Below are 24,868 nucleotides of genomic sequence, written 5' to 3' on the forward strand. Positions count from 1 at the left end.
GAGAGACTGAAAAACAGCTTCTATCTCAAGGCCATCAGACTGTTAAACAGCCACCACTAACATTGAGTGGCTGCTGCCAACACACTGACTCAACTCCAGCCACTTTAATAATGGGAATTGATGGGAAATGATGTCAAATATATCACTAGCCACTTTAAACAATGCTACCTAATATAATGTTTACATACCCTACATTATTCATCTCATATGTATACGTATATACTGTACTCTATATCATCTACTGCATCTTTATGTAATACATGTATCACTAGCCACTTTAACTATGCCACTTTGTTTACATACTCATCTCATATGTATATACTGCACTCAATACCATTATCTTGCTGCTCTGTACCATCACTCATTCATATATCTTTATGTACATATTCTTTATCCCCTTACACTTGTGTCTATAAGGTAGTAGTTTTGGGATTGTTAGCTAGATTACTTGTTGGTTATTACTGCATTGTCGGAACTAGAAGCACAAGCATTTCGCTACACTTGCATTAACATCTGCTAACCATGTGTATGTGACAAATAAAATTTGATTTGATTTGATACAACTTGATTTGATTTGTTAATTAACTGGGGACTGAGCTAGAGTGGATTTTGTGAGACAAGGGCAGATCCCAAAAGGGCCCGGTCTTTTTACAAAAATGTCTTTAGAGTCCGAATGGTTTGAGCTAGAAACTATTAAAAGCTATCTATGAAAAGCTGAGACTCAGGGACTGAACATGTTTTGTTCTACACAAGAGTTGTTAGAAGGTACAGAGTTCTTCTGTCACAAACACCACACACTTGTCACTGACTAGTTGGATAATAATTTCCCACTGAACATTCATATAAATGTATCTTTATCAGGTTTGTGCTGTGGCCAACCTTACTTTTATTTATTTACATTTGCTCCTGCACCTAAATATAAATCCAAAATGAGCACCTGAATCTACTTCAGTCCAAGTAAAGCTCTGGACATGTGTCAATAACACTTAGGAAACTCATTAATTGTTTTGTGTTCTACTTGTACCCCTGGTTGTCCTGAAAAGAAAACGCTTCATTGTGAGGCTAAATATACGGTCTGGACAGATGAATGAAAAGCCGACTTCTGATGGGGTCTCAGGACTGATAGGGTTAATTAAGTCACGTTCTTGTTGTCAGAAAGTTCCCGCGTTGTTTGCTCTTCCTGGTTACCTAGGTAGGGAACGAGATCTGGAATTCAAAGTAAACCCCGGTGAAATGAACGCTTCTCTACAATTTGTATCCTGACTATAATAACATACAGGTAATCTTTCAAATGTGAATCTACTTGTATATGGTAGCTCACTACATACATTTCTTTTCAATGCCTTCATCGTAGCTAGTGGTATTTTGCTTGCATTGCTCCAATTAGCGTAGCAGTTTGTGTCACGACAGAAGCAGTAACTAACCGTTAGCTGCTGCTGTAGCTATAACGTTATTTGTTTTAATTTTAACGTTGATTAAGTAGCTTGTTATTTATGTTGCTTTTCAGTATTAGGAAATGGCTGATGCAACTGTCTAGCTATTTAAGTGCTGGGTAAATGAGCTAATTGCTGTGATAATGACTTGCGAGACATAGCTAGTTGTTGCAGTTAGCAAATTAGCTAACGTTACCGTAGTAACATTAATCTTGACAGGGTTCGTGCAAAAGGTAACGTTGGATAATTTATCTAACTACTACTGTTGAAGGCTGGCGTTTGTTAGCTTGCTTTCTTGCAGTTTCCAAACATTAGATACCTTTTTGGTTTTCCTTTCCAATGTAGCTCTCTGTCTGATACACGAATGATGAGAGCTAACAAGCTTTCTAGCTACCGCACTAGCCCAATAATGGACTAAAGGAGCCTAACGTTACCCAAGAACCTTAGCTACATATTCTGTTCAGAGGCAAATTGGCTCTGGCAGCTAAATACTCAGTCTAAATGTGAATCAATTCTCATTTACAATACGGTTCTAGAAACATAATGTAATCTACTTTCAAATCACATTAAAATAATTGTACAAATGCAAAATGTACTTATTGTACACCACGGGAGGTTGGTGGCACCTACATTTGGGAGGACCGGTTTGTGGCAATGGCTGGAGCGGAATTGGTGTAATCTTATTAAATACATCAAACTCATGTTATGATGTGTTTTACTCGATTCCATTTACTCTGTTACAGACATTATTATGAGCTGTCCTCCCCTCAGCAGCCTCCACTGCTGTACCCTGTTTTAACAGTTGCAGCCGACAGTAGTTTTCAGTGACAACATCTTTGTGGCATCTGTCTTCCGTTTACACACAGGTGTTCAGAGACGCAGATAGCTAATTAGCACATGCGGTCGATTCTGATTTCTGTCTGTTTTCCATAAAGAAGTGCTGTAACATGGAAATATGCAGCGTGGAAACCCTAACCATATAAAGGTGTGTAGTAATTTAAACTTAAAAGTAATAATCTTGCTGATATGATAGATACACTCCTTTATGTTTCCAAAACTGTACTGCAAGCGATGCGTCTTAATGTTAGTGCAAGCGTCGGGGATTTAACGAAACATCTGGCTAACGTTAATGCGTTTGCCGGAAGATACTATCGTCGAGGCGCTAACATGGAACCCAAACCGGCTGCGCGTGTGCCATCGTGCGCTATTGTGCATAAATGTATTTGGTCCCCCTACACCAAGCGCGATCACGACACGCATCTTAAAATATCAAAACAAACTCTGAACTAATTACATTAATTTGGGGACAGGTCGAAAAGCATTAAACATGTATGGCAATTTAGCTAGTTAGCTTGCACTTGCTAGCTAATTTGTCCTATTTAGCTAGCTTGTTGTTGCTAATTAATTTGTCCTTGGATATAAACATTGAGTTATTTTACTTGAAATGCACAAGGTCCTCTACTCCAACAATTAATCCACACATAAAACGGCCAACTGAATCGTTTCTAGTCATCTCTCCTCCTTCCAGGCTTTTTCATCCTTGAACTTATATGGTGATCGGCATCTCAACTTTCATAGTATTACCACAACGACCGGCAAAACAGTTCTTCTTTCAATCACCCACGTGTGTATAACCAATGAGGAGATGGCACGTGGGTACCTGCCTCTATAAACCAATGAGGAGATGGGAGAGGCAGGACATTCAGTGTGATCTGCATCAGAAGTAGAAAGGAGTTCTATTTTAGCCCTTTTCAGCGCTGACGCTCGCGAGCAGTGGGTGCAATAATCGAATAACATGGATTTCCAAATGTATTTTGCGATGCTCGCGCATTCGACGTGTCTGGTCAGCATGTTAAGGTAGCGTCTATGAATGGACTAGCTAACGCATTAACGTTAGTATCCATAGACTATTTAAACAACTCCACGATTTAAGCCGCTACTATTGTGAGCGCACTGGAGCTCCGACACCACATAAAATAAAGTTGGAAAAAAAGAGACTTATTGCAGCATCTAAAGAATAGCCTGCAATTACACACAACATAGTTCTGTGTAATTGCAGTGGAAAGCTAAATAAATATGTAAACACTCGGTTGTAACTATTTTTCAGTGTTTCATTAGGTGTAGTCTGTTTGTCTCCACCGTAAGGCACATTTTTCTATAAATATGTTTGATATAGAAGTTAAAACCCTCTTCAAGTACTATTTTGCCACAGATAGAAAAAACAGCTAGATATTTAATTGGATGTATAAATGTGAAGCATCCGGTTGGTGTTTCCAATAACTATCAAATATGATATTTTTAAAAATATATTAAAACTTTATTTAACCAGGCAAGTCAGTTAAAGAACAAATTCTTATTTACAATGACGGCCTATCCTGGCCAAACCCGGGCGACGCTGGGCCAATTGTGCGCCGCCCTATGGGACTCCCGATCACGGCCGGATGTGATGCAGCCTGGATTCGAACTAGGTACTGCAGTGACGCCTCTTGCGCTGAGATGCAGTGTCTTAGAACGCTGCGCCACTCGGGATGAGAGGAAGCCTTGTGGCCAGTAGTGGGAGGAGATAAGAGCGAGATGGATTTTTGGCCAACATTCTGCTCATTTTCTCATCATTTGAGCTCATTCAGTTTTCTGTTTCCAAAACTAGAATCTGTAACAAATAAAATGTTATTTGTCACATACACGTGTTTAGCAGATGTTATTGCGGCTGTAGCGAAATTCTTGTGGTTCTAGCTCTAACAGTGCAGTAATATCTTACAGTAATATCTAACAATTTCACAACAATAGACAAATCTAAAGGAATGGAATTAAGAATATATAAATATTGGGCTGAGCAGTGTCAGAGTGGCATCGATTTAGATACAGTAGAATAGTATAGAATACAGTATATACATATGAGATGAGTAATGCAAAATATGTAAACATTATTAAAGTGACTAGTGTTCCATTATTAAAGGGGACAGTGATTCCAAGTCTATGTATATAGGTCAGCAGCCTCTATAATGTGCTAGTGATGGCTATTTAACAGAATTTAACATTCTGATGGCCTTGAGATTGAAAAACAACTTCTATCTCTCGGTCCCATCTTTGATGCACCTGTACTGGCCTCGCCATCTGCAATAAAACCATCATATTGCATATTTTTGTGGTAACTTGTAGAGATAGAAGGGGTCAACTAAACATGTGAAAATGTTGACTAAATTCTCTTGTCATTCACTATGCTTTTCTGATAGTCAAATATGTCCTTTTGCTGATGGAATACTACATTTTTAAAGAATATATACTTTTCCCCCCAAAAGTTATGAGTTCCAAAAGGCACCACCTAGTAGGAATTACCCAGCTAGATGTAGTTGCCAGCGATGCCAACCATATGGAGTAGGTAGCTAGAATTTGCTAGCTAGTTAGTGATTGAATCTGATTAAAAAATATATATATATTCTGTGCTCACTGTATAGGCCTAATGATCAATTCTGCTTCTACTGTCTATTTGGTATTTTATTAGGATCCACATTAGCTGTTGCGAAAGCAGCAGCCACTCTTCCTGGGGTCCACACAAAACATAAAACATGACATAATACAGAACAATAATAAACAAGGACAGAACTACATGCATTTAAAAAATGCATGCAGGCTACATATCAATACATACACCCAAAATATCTAGGGGAGAGGCGTTGTGCCGTGAGATGTTGCTTTACCTGTTTAAAAAAAAAATGTTATACTTTTTTTAAAAACCAGATCTGCTGTTCATTTGAGCAATATGAGATGGGAGGGAGTTCCATGCAATACGGGCTTTATATAATACTGTACACTTTCTTGAATTCGTTCTGAATTTGGGGACTGGGGGGGGGGGGGGGGGGGCTTGTGGCATGTCTGGTTGGGTAAGTGTGTGTGTCAGAGCTGTGTGTAAGTTGACAATGCAAACCATTTAGAATTTAACACATTCATGTTTCTTATAAAAGGATGTGATGCAGTCAGTCTCTCCTCAACTCTTAGTCAAGAGTAACTGGCATGCATAGTATTAATATTAGCCCTCTGATTACAATGAAGAGCAAGATGTGCCGCTCTGTCCTGGGCCAGCCTCAGCTTAACTAGGTCTTTCTTTGTATCACTTGGACACATGGCTGGACAATAATCAAGGTAAGACAAAACTAGAGGACTAGCAGGACTTGCTTTTTGGAGTATGGCGTCAAAAAAGCAGAGCATCTCTTTATTATGGATAGACCTCTCCCCATCTTTACAACCATTGACTCTATATGTTTTGACCATGACAGTTTACAATGTAAGGTAACACCAAGTAATTGTCTCTTCAACTTGTTCAACAGCCACACACACCATTCGTTACCAGATTCAGCTGATTTCTAGAGCTTAGGGAATGATTTGTACCAAATACAATGCTCGTAGTTTTAGAGATGTTCAGGACCAGTTTATTACTGGCCACCCATTCCTAAACGTATCTAATGTGATAAACTGCCCACTGGTATATCTGAAGGGATCTAGCTAGCCAGCTACGTAGCTGCCCAGCCCATATTCTCTATTTGATTTCCCCATTGACAGGTGCTGTGGTGTCAAAGTAGTAGATGGAGGTTAACAACATGCCATCGCCACAAGTCCTGCAACCGGTGCTTAAAATGAAAGTGGATGAGCTCTTCCTCAACTGGTTGAGTGAGCCAACGACCCAGACGATACTCAAAGACTACCTCGGCCTGATCAAGAGTGGACAGAGCATTGACCTGGGGCTTGGGGACACTAAGGACAAAAGGTCGATGACCTTCAATGAGAACAACAATGTGGCGTCCAAGAGAAGTCTGACGGAGAGGTCTTCTGCACCCCTCGGTGCGCCTTCCAGCCCCCCCTCTACACACACACTACCCTCTGGGAGCAGTGGTAATGCCAGAGTTGTGGGACCCAATGGGAGGGTGCTACGGAGGTCTGTCAGCACTAAAAAGGTAAGGCTGCTGCTCACTAGACTCATTTATCTCAGTCCCAATTCATCATCCAATTCATTGTCCTAACCTCTAGCCCTAGAAATGTATCTTTTGATCTGACATCATTGGATGGGTGTAGCCTATATACAGTGCATTCGGGAAAGTATTCAGACTTATTTTTTCCACTTTTTCTTATTGTTACAGACTTATTCTAAAATTGCTTCAAAAAATTCTCATCAATCTACACACCAACCCATAACGTCAAAGCGAAAACAGGTTTTTAGAAATGTTTGAAAATGTATTAAAAATAAAAAACAGATACCTTATTTACATAAGTATTCAGACCTTTTGCCATGAGTCTTTTTTAAATGTATATTTTTGGAGCGTTTCTGTCAATCTTGAGTAAGGACACGCACCTGATTATGCATAGAAGTAGGCCTAGACTACCTGGCCTGTGTGCAAATGTAGGCCTACAAATGTGCCCATCTGAGGATCTGATACTATTTCTGATTGCCTTAACTCACCATCACTGTGTAGCTTCAAAGTAATTTTTTATTTGCCTCAGGCATCAAATAAACATCCATTTTTACATCCATTGTATTAACTACTCAACGTAGCCAATTTTGAAAAATCTTTCCAGCTCAATCCTTTTTGATAAACACTCAGCATGAAAGGGGAAAAAAATGTCATGCTCTGATCTGGTGGAAATGTCATTAAATAGGCCTACCTGATTACTTCTTATCCCTTGTGCAAACAGCCTAGAGCTGTGTCTGTCTGTCCAGAGCTCACTGGCACTGGAAACTCTGAGGGCCTAGAATATTTTATACAATATTGTAAGTTTGCTAGCAGGAGCTTTGGGCCAGACCAAGTTAATAGTTGATACAATGTTTAATGTTCGTTGCAGACAGACCGTGCATAGCCAATGTGATTTATAGGATATTTACTTTTTTCATGATATTTTCTACCTGCGGGCTGCAATATTTTTAGTAGGCTATTTTTACATATTGGCAATAGAAGTTACTTTTTTATTTGTATCAGTTTCATTTAGATAGAATTTTGATTAACCACGTAACATTGATTTTGCGATATGAAGACTTTATTATAAATGAAACTCTTCCAGGAAAAGGTGCATCTGAAATTCATAACTGGCACGCAGATCAGCAGAAATGGGACGATAACTTGACACTCCAAATGGAAAAGTTTGCTGACCGCTGGTGCAGCCTATTACAGGCAACTTCAGGAGCTTGGCAGCATAATCACGGTAGGCCAGCAGCATCGGGAGGAGGGTAGGGAACAGGTTTTTGTTCTTCTGCCGAGGCTATATTGATCTCTACTGGCTCTCTCTAGTAATTTGTGTCTTATTTTTTAATTGCAGTGCTTAAAACATCAGACAAGATAAATAGCCTACATATAGTTTATTTAATTCAAACATAGGGTGTGTCTACAGTGCCCCCTTTCCACATTTTGTTAAGTTACAGCCTTATTCTAAAATGGATTCAATAAAACAATTTCCTCAGCAATCTACACACTATCCCATAATGACAAAGCGAAAACAGGTTTGGTTTTTAGACATTTTTGCAAATCTAGTATTTACGTAAGTATTCAGACCCTTTGCTACATGTATGAGACTTTAAATTGAGCTCAGGTGCATCCTGTTTCCATTGATCATCCTTGAGATGTTTCTGCAACTTGATTAGAGTCCACCTGTGGTAAATTCAATTGATTGGATGTGATTTGGAAAGGCACATACCTGTCTATATAAGGTCCCACAGTTGACATTCCATGTCAGAGCAAAAACCAAGCCATGAGGTTGAAGGAATTGTCCGTAGAGATCAGAGACCGGATTGTGTGCAGGAAAAAATCTAGGGAAGGGTACTAAAAAAATCCGCAGCATTTGAAGGTCCCCAAGAACACAGTGGCCTCAATCATTCTTAAATGGAAGAAGTTTGGAACCACCTAGACTCTTCCTAGAGCTGGCCGCCCAGCCAAACTGCGTAGTCTGGGGAGAAGGGCCTTGGTCGGGGAGAAGGGCCTTGGTCAGGAACCAAGAACCAGATGGTCACTAACAGAGCTGTAGAGAACCTTCCAGTCTGGTGTGTTAGCTAGGTCTGGGACAAAAGTGTGACACCAATCTAACACCAAACTAACACTGTAGTTTCTAAATATTTAAAACTAGCCAACCATTTTCATATCATAGACCATGGCTCTCCAACTCTGTTCCTGGAGAGCTACCGTCCTGTAGGCTTTCCCTCCAAACGTAATCTAGCGCACCCGACTCAAATAATTAGCTGGTTGAATCAGGTTAGTTACAACTGGGGTTGGATTGCAAATCAGAGGTTAGCTCTCCAGGTACAGGGTTTGAGGGTATGGTTACACACAACAATGCAATTTATTGTGGATAGTCAGATTTAGTAGAATAGTTTGATTAAAATGTTTACGTGCTTTGCAAGAACCATTTCCCTAATAATCCTGTTAACATGGACACATCTGAAATCAGGCTACCTGTTGGCACTCTGATAAATGCAAAAAATTGCCAATCAAAATGACCGTTCTACCACAGCGGCCATGTTATTTTTCTGAAGCATATTTGATTCTGAGTTCAGACGTAAAATGTGTGTGTGTGAAGTACTTCTAGAAGCATACATTGTTCCGAACTCACTTCACTCACACTAAAGAGAGCGGCTCGCTCGGCTGGTGCTAGCACATGCGCTGATCAAATACACAGCTGTTACGCCGATGTCAGGTTATGCCGATGTCCTAATATTTCTAAAGATTATGCAGAACCAGGTCTTTTAATCGGCGTGTGCTTTAATTAGATTTTGACCTTACATCGATTTAAGATGAGCAGTGTAAGGTGTTTATGCAATAGTCTATAGTCTGCCAACTGCCATAATCAGTTTTAATATTGAATTATTACTGTGCATGGAAACATACTCATTGATAGTCAGTTCTTGCATCCATAGCTAAGCTGCGGTTACATTTCTCAAGCCCCATCCTTCAGCTGTTTACCAAAACAAGTGGCGGGGGGGCCGTTTTGTTGTTTTTGTAATCCCAGTTTGCTGTTTTAAAAAGTGTTAGGCCTAGTTAGTTTGTCTGTTTTATGATACTGAGAGCTATCCTATCAGCAAAGTCCCACATTCCATGATGGATTGTGAAGCAGTCCCAAATCCTTTCTTGGGGTCTGGACTAGTGGTCGACCGATTAATCGGAATGGCTGATTAATTAGGGCCGATTTCAAGTTTTCATAACAATGGGAAATCGGTATTTTTGGATGCCGAATTTGCCGATTTTGTATTTAAAAAAATGTAATAATAATAATTTAGGTTGCCTGTTACGCAAATGCAGTAAGAAGCCAAGGTAAGTTGCTAGCTAGCATTAAACGTATCTTATAAAAAACAATCAATCGATTATAATCACTAGTTATAACTACACATGGTTGATGATATTACTAGTTTATCTAGCGTGTCCTGCGTTGCATATAATCGGTGCGCATTCGCGAAAAAGGACTGTCGTTGCTCCAACGTGTACCTAACCAACTAACACCAATGCCTTTCTTAAAATCAATACACAGAAGTATATATTGTTAAACCTGCATATTTAGCTAAAAGAAAAGTAGCAGGCAATATTAACCAGGTAAAATTGTGTCACTTCTCTTGCGTTCATTGCACTCAGAGTCAGGGTATATGCAACAGTTTGGGCCGCCTGGCTCATTGTGAACTAATTTGTCAGAATGTTACGTAATTATGACATAACATTGAAGGTTGTGCAATGTAACAGCAATATTTAGACTTAGGGATGCCATCCGTTAGATAAAATAAGGAACGGTTCCGTATTTCACTGAAAGAATAAACGTTTTGATTTCGAAATGATAGTTTCCGGATTCGGCCTTATTAATGACCTAAGGCTCGTATTTCTGTGTGTTATGGTATAATTAAGTCTATGATTTGATAGAGCAGTCCGACTGAGCGATGGTAGGCACCAGCAGGCTCGTAAGCATTCATTCAAACAGCACTTTCGTGCGTTTTGCCAGCAGCTCTTCGCAATGCTTCAAGCTGTTTATGACTTCAAGCCTATCAACTCCCGAGATTAGGCTGGTGTAACCGATGTGAAATGGCTAGCTAGTTAGCGGGGGTGCGCGCTAATAGCGTTTCAAACGTCACTCGCTCTGAGACTTGGAGTAGTTGTTCCCCTTGCCCTGCATGGGTAACGCTGTTGTCGATGTGTTCCTGGTTCGAGCCCAGGTAGTGGCGAGGAGAGGGATGGAAGCTATACTGTTACACTGGCAATACTATAGTGCCTATAAGAACATCCAATAGTCAAAGGTATATGAAATACAAATCTTATAGAGAGAAATAGTCCTATAATTTCTATAATAACTCATGTTAAAAGGAACCACCAGCTTTCATATGTTCTCATGGTCTGAGCAAGGAACTTAAACGTTAGCTTTCTTACATGGCACATATTGCACTTTTACTTTCTTCTCCAACACTTTTGTTTTTGGATTATTTAAACCAAATTGAACATGTTTCATTATTTTCTTGAGGCGGAATTGATTTTATTGATGTATTATATATTAAGTTAAAATAAGTGTTCAGTCAGTATTGTTGTAATTGTCATTATTACAAATACATAAAAAAAATCGGCCCGATTTTTAATCGGTATCGGCTTTTTTGGTCCTTAAATAATCGGCGTCGGCGTTAAAATCATAATCAGTCTAGTCTGGACAGTGACTCAAAAACAAATGCACAAGTCTGTATGTCTCGTTCATTCAGATAATCACAAGCATGGCATGGTTCTCAAAGCTAAAGAGTGGGTGCAGTCAAAGCAAAAGCAATATTTTCTTAGTATTCAACAAGGGACAGTTTAAATGGCCTAGTCTCTAGCCACAACAGTGATTAGCAGAAATTAGAGAAACGCAACAGAACCATTCAGCCTCCGTATCTGTGGATTTCAGTCAGATAATGGTCTTTTCTCAAGGGAGACATCTGTTGGTAATGAATTGCTTGTCATAGGCTCTCCCTCTCTGTGTCTGCTATGGCTCGGATGATACCAATATCGCGATACTCATTAGTATTGTGGCAAGGAAACAAAACACGAAGCGGATTAACTTCTTTCGGATAACAGCAGTTTGGTCTGGTTTGTGTTTTCATTTTTGCCATGGAAAAAGTATTGCTGTGAAACGTCAAGAGGTTTGACAGATGTGAAAAGGTGATTTCCACGTCCGCTCTCTTTTTTTCCCCCCGAGATCTTCACTGGTCCCCGGCCCCATTCCCTCCAAGTAGCAACTGTTTTGTACAGTCTATATTTTGTGGCCTGACGTCAGAGGCATGTGCCCACAATGTCACTTCGTATTAAAGTGATTGCTATCGGGTATCAAGTAATGCTCTATTTTAAGCAAGCCACAGGAATTCCAGAATACAAATGCATTCTTCAAAGGATTAGTTAAAAATGCAATTAACGTCATACTGATGCTGCTCAGAACAGCTGGTTCAACTTTCACACAAGACACTGATATAGATAGCCTTGGTTTCCCTTGTGCTTGCATTAACTACTCAGAACTGAGCCTGGGTGTGCAGGCAAGAGTGGCAGCAGATTTGTCCTCTGTAATTTCAGTGAAGAGTAACTCTACTCAGATGCTGTTAATTGTCTGAGGAAATGGCGGTCGATCATTCTTTTGATTTTCTGCTGAGGAGGGTGAGGTTCAGAGAAGGCAAGATATCTACTAGGCATGACCTGAGGTCTCAATGATTTGACGTGATCAGAGTTCGCCTTCTTTTAATGGGCTGTCGAGGCTACATTCGAACAATCCATATTCAGTTTCTACAATCACTTGAGTGGTCAATGAACCTGTTTTACTGTGACCCTTCTGAAGCCTTTGGAGCTTGCTCCTGCTCGCTTTCTCATGAAGTCGGCCACACGTAGGCTAGAACAATTCTAGCCAACACCCAGCCTCAAGTGGCAACCCAAAAGGAATCAGCCACTACCCATCAATGGGTCCCAACCAAGCATTTTGGAAACAATTCTGACAAGGCTAGGATAATGTTTCAGTTAAGTGTAAGACATTCAGTTTTATTTTCAGGATTCCTAAACATTAGCTTTAGTTGTATCTTGGAAATTGGATTTCGGGGTCTTTTTTAAAATAATATGCTGCTGTGCATTAACCATGACGTTTTTTTCCTGGCAAAGGGGACATAAGGCTCGTATTTCTGTGTGTTATGTTATAATTATGTCTATGATTTGATAGAGCAGTGTGACTGAGCGATGGTGGGCACCAGCAGGCTCGTAAGCATTCATTCAAACAGCACTTTTGTGCGTTTTGCCAGCAGCTCTTCGCAATGCTTCAAGCATTGCACTGTTTATGACTTCAAGCCTATCAACTCCCGAGATTAGGCTGGTGTAACTGATGTGAAATAGACGCAGCTGTCTAAGGCACTGCATCTCAGTGCAAGAAGCGTCACTACAGTCCCTGGTTCGAATCCAGGCTGCCTCATATCCGGACATAATTGGTAGTCCCATGGGCGGAGCACAATTGGCCCAGCGTCGTCCGGGTTTGGTCGGGGTAGGCCGTCATTGTAAATAAGAATTTGATCTTAACTGGCTTGCCTGGTTAAGTAAAGGTTACACACGCACATACACACCACACTAACCAAAAAGTTATTTTGTTGCCATTTACGTATGTCCCCATTACCAGTAAAACATAATCAAAACCTATTTCTTTCACTTAGTTGCTGTGCTGTTTCATTCATTCAGTCGTTTCATTCTCAACCAGGATTTCATCAAACATGTCAAGCAGTGAAGTTTCAGCTCATTGTGGGTGGCCTGTCTTCCTTGATACGCACTGTCACTGTGTCCGTTTCCATCTTGTCCAGCTGTGTATGTAACATTTCACGTAAATCCTGTTTCTTGTCTGCATCGAAGTAGCGGTCCTTGTAGATAGCATCGAGCATGGTGGCGACACAGTAAAGAGGCTCAGCGAGAATGCCACCGAATCGCTTGTTCACAACCTTTTCGGCAGTTTTGTTGAGCAGGCGTTTAAATGTATCACGTCTGCTGCAGGCACAGTTGATGAGCTTATTTCTCCAGTCAGTTGTTTGAATGGAGCTAGGTAGTGTGTTCATGTTTAAAACATGTTCTCAAATGCCATTGCAATGGCAGCAGCAGTATGACAACCAGCACATTCATGAGCGTGCAATACGACTTCTCAGTACGAAATCTTCAACGACCCACTGGGCTGTCAGACTCAGCATGCTCATGGGGCTGATATCGCTGGTCCAAATGTCAGTCGTGAAGCTAATAGCAGTGACTCCTCTACTGTGTAACTCCGGTAGGGCAACATCTGAAAAATAGCGCACTTGGTAGTAGAGGTCGACCAATTTAATCGGAATGGCCAATTAATTATGGCCGATTTCAAGTTTTCATAACAATCGGAAATCGGTATTTTTGGGTAGCGATTTGGCCGATTTTTGTATTTTATTTATTTTTTAAAATATATATATATATTTTTTTACACCTTTTCCTTTTCTTTAATCTTTATTTAACTAGGCAAGTCAGTTAAGAACACATTCTTATTTTCAATGACGGCCTAGGAACGGTGGATTAACTGCCTCGTTCAGTGGCAGAACGACAGATTTTCACCTTGTCAGCTTGGGGGATACAATCTTGCAACCTTACAGTTAACTAGTCCAACGCTATAACGACCTGCCTCTCTCTCGTTGCACTCCACAAGGAGACTGCCTTTTTCGCAAATGCAGTAAGCCAAGGTAAGTTGCTAGCTAGCATTAAACTTATCTTTATAAAAACAATCAATCAGTCATAATCACTAGTTAACTACACATGGTTGATGATATTCCTAGGTGGTAGGCAGAAGCAGGCGCGTAAACATTCATTCAAACAGCACTTTCTTTGCGTTTTGCCAGCAGCTCTTCGTTGTGCGTCAAGCATTGTGCGTCAAGCACTCCTGAGATGAGGCTGGTGTAACCGAAGTGAAATGGCTAGCTAGTTAGCGTGCGCTAATAGCGTTTCAAACGTCACTCGCTCTGAGCCTTGGAGTGGTTGTTTCCCTTGCTCTGCATGGGTAACACTGCTTCAACGGTGGCTGTTGTCGTTGTGTTCCTGGTTCGAGCCAAGGGAGGAGCGAGGAGAGGGACGGAAGCTATACTGTTACACTGGCAATACTAAAGTGCCTGTAAGAACATCCGTCACAGGTTAATGAAATACAAATGGTATAGAGTTAAATAGTCCTATAATTCCTATAATAACTACAACCTAAGACTTCTTACCTGAGAATATTGAAGACTCATGTTAAAAGGAACCACCAGCTTTCATACAGTGCCTTGCGAAATTATTCGGCCCCCTTGAACTTTGCGACCTTTTGCCACATTTCAGGCTTCAAACATAAAGATATAAAACTGTAATTTTTGTGAAGAATCAACAACAAGTGGGCCACAATCATGAAGTGGAACGACATTTATTGGATATTTCAAACTTTTTTAACAAATCAAAAACTGAAAAATTGGGCGTGCAAAATTATTCAGCCCCTTTACTTTCAGTGCAGCAAACTCTCTCCAGAAGTTCAGTGAGGATCTCTGAATGATCCAATGTTGACCTAAATGACTAATGATAATAAATACAATCCACCTGTGTGTAATCAAGTCTCCGTATAAATGCACCTGCACTGTGATAGTCTCAGAGGTCTGTTAAAAGCGCAGAGAGCATCATGAAGAACAAGGAACACACCAGGAAGGTCCGAGATACTGTTGTAGTTTTAAAGCCGGATTTGGATACAAAAAGATTTCCCAAGCTTTAAACATCCCAAGGAGCACTGTGCAAGCGATAATATTGAAATGGTACGGAGTATCAGACCACTGCAAATCTACCAAGACCTGGCCGTCCCTCTAAACTTTCAGCTCATACAAGGAGAAGACTGATCAGAGATGCAGCCAAGAGGCCCATGATCACTCTGGATGAACTGCAGAGATCTACAGCTGAGGTGGGAGACTCTGTCCATAGGACAACAATCAGTTGTATATTGCACAAATCTGGCCTTTATGGAAGAGTGGCAAGAAGAAAGCCATTTCTTAAAGATATCCATAAAAAGTGTTGTTTAAAGTTTGCCACAAGCCACCTGGGAGACACACCAAACATGTGGAAGAAGGTGCTCTGGTCAGATGAAACCAAAATATGTTTGGCGTAAAAGCAACACAGCTCATCACCCTGAACACACCATCCCCACTGTCAAACATGGTGGTGGCAGCATCATGGTTTGGGCCTGCTTTTCTTCAGCAGGGACAGGGAAGATGGTTAAAATTGATGGGAAGATGGATGGAGCCAAATACAGGACCATTCTGGAAGAAAACCTGATGGAGTCTGCAAAAGACCTGAGACTGGGACGGAGATTTGTCTTCCAACAAGACAATGATCCAAAACATAAAGCAAAATCTACAATGGAATGGTTCAAAAATAAACATATCCAGGTGTTAGAATGGCCAAGTCAAAGTCCAGACCTGAATCCAATCGAGAATCTGTGGAAAGAACTGAAAACTGCTGTTCACAAATGCTCTCCATCCAACCTCACTGAGCTTGAGCTGTTTTGCAAGGAGGAATGTTAAACAATTTCAGTCTCTCGATGTGCAAAACTGATAGAGACATACCCCAAGCGACTTACAGCTGTAATCGCAGCAAAATGTGGCGCTACAAAGTATTAACTTAATGGGGCTGAATAATTTTGCACGCCCAATTTTTCCGTTTTTGATTTGTTAAAAAAGTTTGAAATATCCAATAACTGTCGTTCCACTTCATGATTGTGTCCCACTTGGTGTTGATTCTTCACAAAAAAATACAGTTTTATATCTTTATGTTTGAAGCCTGAAATGAGGCAAAAGGTCACAAAGTTCAAGGGGGCCGAATACTTTCGCAATGCACTGTATGTTCTCATGTTCTGAGCAAGTAACTTAAATGTTAGCTTTCTTACATGGCACATATTGCACCTTTACTTTCTTCTCCAACACTTTGTTTTTGCATTATTTAAACCAAATTGAACATGTTTCATTATTTATTTGAGGCTAAATAGATTTTTATTGACATATTATATTAAGTTAGTGTTCATTCAGTATTGTTGTAATTGTCATTATAACAAATAAAACATTTAAAAATCGTCCAATTAATCGGTATAGGCTTTTTTGGTCCTCCAATAATCGGTATCGGCGTTAAAAAATCATAATCGGTCGACCTCTAGTGTGTACCGGTGCTCGATCAGTCGGCGAAAGCCAACATCACCCACGACAGAAAACAGTTGATTGTCAAGGGCCATGAATTCCAATATCTTGGCGTTAATGGATTTTGCCTTTGAGTTGTCTCTCTGAAATGTTCTTACTCTTTGAAACGAATGCTGGACTTGTTGACTGCTTTACCTTTACAGCAGACATTGTGGGCTAGGTTAGGAATGCTGTGTTGCGTGCATCCCTAGTAACAACCGTGTCATTAAGGCAGCTAAGGGCTTATTCAGTTCTCAATGACTAGGCCTATATCTATTCTATTCTGAAACCACTTTATTTCAATTTAGAGGCTTTATTGGCATGGGAAACATATGTTAACATTGTCAAAGCAAGTGAAGTAGATCATAATTAATTTCTTGGGCCGACTCTTCTCTGTATATGTCAATGATGTCGCTCTTGCTGCTGGTGATTTCTTCGATCCACCTCTACGCAGACGACACCATTCTGTATACATCTGGCCCTTCTTTGGACACTGTTAACCAACCTCCAAACAAGCTTCAATGCCATACAACACTCCTTCTTTGGCCTCCAACTGCTTTTAAATCCTAGTAAAACTAAATACATGCTCTTCAACCGATTTGCTGCCCCCACACGCCCGCCCGCCTAGCATCACTACTCTGGAAGGCTCTGAATATGTGGACAACTACAAATACCTAGGTGTCTGGTTAGACTGTAAACTCTCCTTCCAGACTCACATTAAGCATCTCCAATCCAAAATGAGGTCTAGAATCGGCTTCCTATTTTGCAACAAAGCCTCCTTCAGCCATGCTGCCAAACATAGTCTTGTAAAACTGACTATCCTACCGATCCTTGACTTCGGCGATGTAATTTACAAAATGCCTCCAGTACCTGTACACAGCCAATCTGTAAATAGCACACCCAACTACCTCATCCCCATATTATAACTTACCCTCTTGCTCTTTTGCACCCCAGTATCTCTACTTGCACATCTATCACTCCAGTGTTAATGCTAAATTGTAATTATTTTGCCTCTATGGCCTATTTATTGCCTTACCTCCCCAATCTTACTACATTTGCACACACTGTATAGATGTTTATTGTATTATTGACTGTACGTTTATCCCATGTGTAACTCTTTGTTGTTTTTGTCGCACTGCTTTGATTTATCTTGTCCAGGTCGCAGTTGTAAATGAGAACTTGTTAAATAAAGGTGAAAAAATAAAAAGTGAAATAAACAATACAAATTTACAGTAAACATTACACTCACAGAAGTTCCAAAAGAATAAAGACATTTCAAATGTAATTGTCTATATACAATGATATGTGTTGTATACAATGATACATATATGTGTTGTAAGGATGTGCAATTATTTAAAGTGCAAAAATGAAAATAAATAAACAAATATGGGTATTTATGATGGTGTTTTTTTACAATGGTGCCCTTTTCTTGTGGCAACAGGTCACATCTTGCTGCTGTGATGGCACGCTGGGGTATTCTACCCAGTAGATATGGGAGTTTATCAAAATTGGGTTTGTTTTTGAGTTCTTTGTGGATCTGTGTAATCTGATGGAAATATGTGTCTCTCTGGTCAAACATTTGGCAGGAGGTTAGGGAGTGCAGCTCAGTTTCCACCTCATTTTGTGGGCAGTGTGCACATAGCCCGTCTTCTCTTGAGAGCCAGGTCTGCCTGCGGCAGCCTTTCTCAATAGCAAGGCTATGAGTCAAAGCTTTCCTTAAGTTTGGGTCAGTCATAGTGGTCAGGTATTCTGCCACTGTGTACTCTCTGTTTAGGGCCAAATAGCATTTGAGTTTGCGCTGTTTTAAAAAACAATTTTTTTGACACAGTGGAAAGATTTATATATTTTTTTCTCATGATTTGTTTGGGTCTAATTGTGTTGCTGTCCTGGGGCTCTGTGGGGTCTGTTTGTGTTTGTGAACAGAGCCCCATTACCAGCTTGCTTTAGGGGACTCTTCTGCAGGTTCGTCTCTCTGTAGGTGATGGCTTTGTTATGGAAGGTTTGGGAATCATTTCTTTTTAGGCGGTTGTTGAATTTAATGGCTCTATTCTGGATTTTGATAATTAGCGGGTATCGGCCTAATTCTGCTCTGTATGCGTATTTGGTGTTTTACGTCGTACACGGAGGATATTTTTGCAGAATTCTACATGCAGAGTTTCAATTTGGTGTTTGTCCCATTTTGTGAATTCTTGGTTGGTGAGCAGACCCCAGACCTCCACAACCATAAAGGACAATTGGTTCTGTAACTGATTCAAGTTTTTTTTATCCAGATCCTAATTGGTATGTCATGTTATGTTCCTTTTGATGGTATAGAAGGCCCTTCTGGTCTTGTCTCAGATATTTCACACAGCTTTGTGGAAATTATCTGTGGCGCTGATGTTTATGCCGAGGTATGTGTAGTATTGTTTTGTGTGCTCTAGAGCAACTGTGTCTAGATGGAATTTGTATTTGTGGTCCTGGTGACTGGACCTTTTTTGGAACACTTTTTGTCTTACTGAGATTTACTGTCAGGGCCCAGGTCTGACAGACTCTGTGCAGAAGATCTAGGTGCTACTGTAGGCCCTCTGTGGTTGGTGACAGAAGCACCAAATCGTCCGCAAACAGTAGACATCTGACTTCAGATTCTAGTAGGGTGAGGCCAGGTGCTGCAGACTGTTCTAGTGCCCTCGCCAATTTGTGTGTGTGTGTGTGTGTGTGTTGAAGAGGGTGGTGCTTAAGCTGCATCCCTGTCTCACCCCACGGCCCTGTGGAAAGAAAAGTTTTTGCCAATTTTAACTTGTTGTTTGTGTACATGGATTTTATAATGTCGTATGTTTTTTCCCCAACACAACTTTCCATCAATTTGTATAGCAGACCCTCATGCCAAATTCAGTCGAAGGATTTTTTGAAGTGAAGACTGCCTTTGTTTTGGTTTGTTTGTCAATTGCGGGGTGCAGGGTGACTACGTGGTCTGTAATACGGTAATTTGGTAAAAAGCCAATTTGACATTTGTTTTCACTGAGGAAATGTACGAGTCTGCTGTTAATTATAAGGCCAGAGGATTTTCCAAGGTTGCTGGTGACGCATATCCCGCGGTAGTTATTGGGGTCAAATGTACTTCCTTTTGTGGATTTGGGTGATCAGTCCTTTGTTCCAAATATTGGGGAAGATGCCAGAGCTAAGGATGATGTTAAAGAGTTTAAGTATAGCCAATTGGAATTTGTTGTCTCTATTTAATAATTTCATTGAGGATACCATCAACACCACAGGCCTTTTTGGGTTGGAGGGTTTGTATTTTGTCTTGTAGTTCATTCAATGTAATTGGAGAATCCAGTGGGTTCTGGTTGTCTTTTAATCGATTCTTGATTCTAAGATTTGTATTTGATCATGTATATGTTTTTGTTCTTTGTTATAGGGCCAAAAAGATTGGAGAAGTGTTTTACCCATACATCTGTGTTTTGGATAGATAACTCTTTAGTGTTTTCCAATTTTCCCAGAAGTGGTTAGTCTATGGATTCTTCAATTACATTGAGCTCATTTCCAACATGTTGTTCCTTCTTTTTCCGTAGTCTATTTCTGTATTGTCATTCATAGGCTTAGGTTTTCTGGGTCTCTGTTTTTGGTTGGACAGGTTTCTCAATTTCTTTCTTAGGTTTGTGCATTCTTCATCAAACCACTTGTCATTGTACATTTTCTTTGGTTTTCTTATTTCACTGACTTTAACCTGGACCTAACCAAAAATGTTTTGTTTTTTCTTGTTTAGCCTACTTCTCGTCTTATCTGAGCAGGAACATCAAAACAAACATTATTTGCCACATGCGCCGAATACAACAAGTGTAGACTTTACCGTGAAATGCTTACTTACAAGCCCTTAACCAACAGTGCAGTTCAAGATGAAAATATTTACGAAGTTAAAAAGTAATAATTAAAAGTAACACAATAAGAATAACTATTACAAGGCTATATACAGGGGCACTGCTACCGAGTCAATGTGCAGGGATACAGGCTAGTTGAGGTAATCTGTACATGTAGGTGGGGTTGAAGTGACTATGCATAGGTAACAAACAAACAGCGAGTAGCAGCAGTGTACAAGAGGGTCAATGTCAATTGTCCAGTGGCGATTTTTAAGAATTGTTCAGCAGTCTAATGGCTTTGGAGTAGAAGCTGTTGAGGAGCCTTTTGGTGCTAGACTTGGCGAGTCTCTGACAATTTGATGGGCTTTCCTCTGACACCGCCTATTATATACAGCTATTATATACAGTTGAAGTCGGAAGTTTACGTACATCTTAGCCAAATACATTTAAACTCGGTTTTTCACAATTCCTGACATTTAATCCTTGTAAAAATCCCCTGTCTTAGGTCAGTTAGATCACAACTTTATTTTAAGAATGTGAAATGTCAGAATAATAGTAGTGATTTATTTCAGCTTTTATTTCTTTCATCATATTCCCAGTGGGTCAGAAGTTTACATACACGCAATTTAGTATTTGGTAGCATTGCTTTTAAATAGTTTAACTTGGGTCAAACGTTTCGTGTAGCCTTCCAGAAGCTTCCCGCAATAAGTTGGGTGAATTTTGGCCCATTCCTCCTGATAGGGCCGGTGTAACTGAGTCAGGTTTGTAGGCCTCCTTGCTCCCACACACTTTTTCAGTTCTGCCCACAAATGTTCTAAAGGATTGAGGTCAGGGCTTTGTGATGGCCTCTCCAATACCTTGACTTTGTTGTCCTTAAGCCATTTTGCCACAACTTTGGAAGTATGCTTGGGGTCATTGTCCATTTGGAAGACCCATTTGCGACCAAGCTTCAACTTCCTGACTGATGTCTTGAGATGTTGCTTCAATATATCCACATACTTTTCCTTTCTCATGAAGTCATCTATTTTGTGACGTGCACCAGTCCCTCCTGTAGCAAAGCACCCCCACAACACGATGCTGCAACCCGCGTGCTTCACGGTTGGGATGGTGTTCTTCAGCTTGCAAGCGTCTTCCTCTTTCCTCCGAACATAATGATGGCCATTATGGCCAAACAGTTCTATTTTTGGTTCATCAGACCAGAGGACATTTCTCCAAAAAGTACGATCTTTGTCCACATGTGCAGTTGCACACTGCAATCTGGCTTTTTTATGGTGGTTTTGGAGCAGTGGCTTCTTCCTTGCTGAGCGGCCTTTCAGGTTTTGCCGATTTTTGGACTTGTTTTACTTTTGTACCCGTTTCCTCCAGCATCTTCACAGGGTCCTTTGGTGCTGTTCTGGGATGGATTTGCATTTTTCGCACCAAAGTAAGTTCATCTCTAGGAGACAGACCACGTCTCCTACCTGAGCGGTGTGACGGTTGCATGGTCCCATGGTGTTTATACTTGCATTCTATTGTTTGTACAGATGAACGTGGAACCTTCAGGCATTTGTAAATTGCTCCCAAGGATGAACCAGACTTGTGGAGGTCTATGATTTTTTTTCTTAGGTCTTGGCTGATTTCTTTTGATTTTCCCATGATGTCAAGCAAAGAGGCACTGAGTTTGAAGGCAGGCCTTGAAATACAATCATAGATACACCTCCAATTGACTCAAATGATATCAATTAGCCTAACAGAAGCTTCTAAAGCCATGACATTATTTTCAGGAATTTTCCAAGCTATTGATATGCACAGTCAACTTAGTGTTTGTAAACTTCTGACCCACTGGAATTGTGATTCAGTGAAATAATCTGTCTAAACAATTGTTGGAATAATGACTTGTGTCATGCACAAAGTAGATGTCCTAACCGACTTTCCAAAACTATAGTTTGTTAACAAGACATTTGTGGAGTGTTTGAAACACTGAGGTTGGAGTCATTTAAAACTTGTTTATGTAAAATTCCGACTTCAACTGTGGGTTCTGGATTGCAGGAAGCTTGGCCCCAGTGATACACTGGGCCTTTCGCACTACCCTCTGTAGTGCCTTATTGTCAGATGCCGAACAGTTGCCATACCAGGCGGTGATGCAACCGGTCAGGATGCTCTCAAATGGTGCAGCTGTAGAACCTTTTGAGGATCTGGGGGCTAATGACAAATCTTTTCAGTCTCCTGAGGGGGAAAAGGTTTTGTCCTGCCCTCTTCACGACTGTCTTGGTATGTTTGGACCATGATTGTTCATTGGTGATGTGGACACCAAGGAACTTGAAACTCTCGACCCGCTCCACTACATTAGGTCACCACCAAGTCACAGAAAAACACAGCCATTTTCCCAGCCAAAGAGAGGAGTCCCAAAAAGCAGAAATATAGATCAAATTAATCACTAACCTTTGATGATCATCAGATGACACTCATAGGACTTCATGTTACATAATACATATTAAGTATAGCCAATTGGAATTTGTTGTCTCTATTTAATAATTTCATTGAGGATACCATCAACACCACAGGCCTTTTTGGGTTGGAGGGTTTGTATTTTGTCTTGTAGTTCATTCAATGTAATTGGAGAATCCAGTGGGTTCTGGTTGTCTTTTAATCGATTCTTGATTCTAAGATTTGTATTTGATCATGTATATGTTTTTGTTCTTTGTTATAGGGCCAAAAAGATTGGAGAAGTGTTTTACCCATACATCTGTGTTTTGGATAGATAACTCTTTAGTGTTTTCCAATTTTCCCAGAAGTGGTTAGTCTATGGATTCTTCAATTACATTGAGCTCATTTCCAACATGTTGTTCCTTCTTTTTCCGTAGTCTATTTCTGTATTGTCATTCATAGGCTTAGGTTTTCTGGGTCTCTGTTTTTGGTTGGACAGGTTTCTCAATTTCTTTCTTAGGTTTGTGCATTCTTCATCAAACCACTTGTCATTGTACATTTTCTTTGGTTTTCTTATTTCACTGACTTTAACCTGGACCTAACCAAAAATGTTTTGTTTTTTCTTGTTTAGCCTACTTCTCGTCTTATCTGAGCAGGAACATCAAAACAAACATTATTTGCCACATGCGCCGAATACAACAAGTGTAGACTTTACCGTGAAATGCTTACTTACAAGCCCTTAACCAACAGTGCAGTTCAAGATGAAAATATTTACGAAGTTAAAAAGTAATAATTAAAAGTAACACAATAAGAATAACTATTACAAGGCTATATACAGGGGCACTGCTACCGAGTCAATGTGCAGGGATACAGGCTAGTTGAGGTAATCTGTACATGTAGGTGGGGTTGAAGTGACTATGCATAGGTAACAAACAAACAGCGAGTAGCAGCAGTGTACAAGAGGGTCAATGTCAATTGTCCAGTGGCGATTTTTAAGAATTGTTCAGCAGTCTAATGGCTTTGGAGTAGAAGCTGTTGAGGAGCCTTTTGGTGCTAGACTTGGCGAGTCTCTGACAATTTGATGGGCTTTCCTCTGACACCGCCTATTATATACAGCTATTATATACAGTTGAAGTCGGAAGTTTACGTACATCTTAGCCAAATACATTTAAACTCGGTTTTTCACAATTCCTGACATTTAATCCTTGTAAAAATCCCCTGTCTTAGGTCAGTTAGATCACAACTTTATTTTAAGAATGTGAAATGTCAGAATAATAGTAGTGATTTATTTCAGCTTTTATTTCTTTCATCATATTCCCAGTGGGTCAGAAGTTTACATACACGCAATTTAGTATTTGGTAGCATTGCTTTTAAATAGTTTAACTTGGGTCAAACGTTTCGTGTAGCCTTCCAGAAGCTTCCCGCAATAAGTTGGGTGAATTTTGGCCCATTCCTCCTGATAGGGCCGGTGTAACTGAGTCAGGTTTGTAGGCCTCCTTGCTCCCACACACTTTTTCAGTTCTGCCCACAAATGTTCTAAAGGATTGAGGTCAGGGCTTTGTGATGGCCTCTCCAATACCTTGACTTTGTTGTCCTTAAGCCATTTTGCCACAACTTTGGAAGTATGCTTGGGGTCATTGTCCATTTGGAAGACCCATTTGCGACCAAGCTTCAACTTCCTGACTGATGTCTTGAGATGTTGCTTCAATATATCCACATACTTTTCCTTTCTCATGAAGTCATCTATTTTGTGACGTGCACCAGTCCCTCCTGTAGCAAAGCACCCCCACAACACGATGCTGCAACCCGCGTGCTTCACGGTTGGGATGGTGTTCTTCAGCTTGCAAGCGTCTTCCTCTTTCCTCCGAACATAATGATGGCCATTATGGCCAAACAGTTCTATTTTTGGTTCATCAGACCAGAGGACATTTCTCCAAAAAGTACGATCTTTGTCCACATGTGCAGTTGCACACTGCAATCTGGCTTTTTTATGGTGGTTTTGGAGCAGTGGCTTC

At 40.4% G+C, this 24,868-nt stretch overlaps 1 protein-coding gene across 4 annotated transcripts in view; it reads left to right on the forward strand.

The window, feature by feature from the left end:
• The first annotated feature begins 1,147 nt into the window (after positions 1–1,147).
• Positions 1,148–24,868, forward strand: part of ppp2r3b (protein phosphatase 2, regulatory subunit B'', beta) — a 62,878-nt gene continuing 39,157 nt past the window's right edge. For all 4 annotated transcript variants that reach the window (XM_021578654.3, XM_021578652.3, XM_021578655.3 and 1 more), the window contains exons 1-2: positions 1,148–1,279; positions 5,991–6,382. In XM_021578654.3, coding sequence (XP_021434329.2) covers positions 6,014–6,382 — 369 coding nt within the window. In that variant the 5' untranslated portion in view covers positions 1,148–1,279; positions 5,991–6,013. The remainder of the gene's footprint in view (positions 1,280–5,990; positions 6,383–24,868) is intronic.

This window comes from Oncorhynchus mykiss, chromosome 22 (assembly GCF_057628025.1).
Source record: "Oncorhynchus mykiss isolate SJ-2025 chromosome 22, ASM5762802v1, whole genome shotgun sequence".
NCBI classification, from domain to species: domain Eukaryota; kingdom Metazoa; phylum Chordata; class Actinopteri; order Salmoniformes; family Salmonidae; genus Oncorhynchus; species Oncorhynchus mykiss.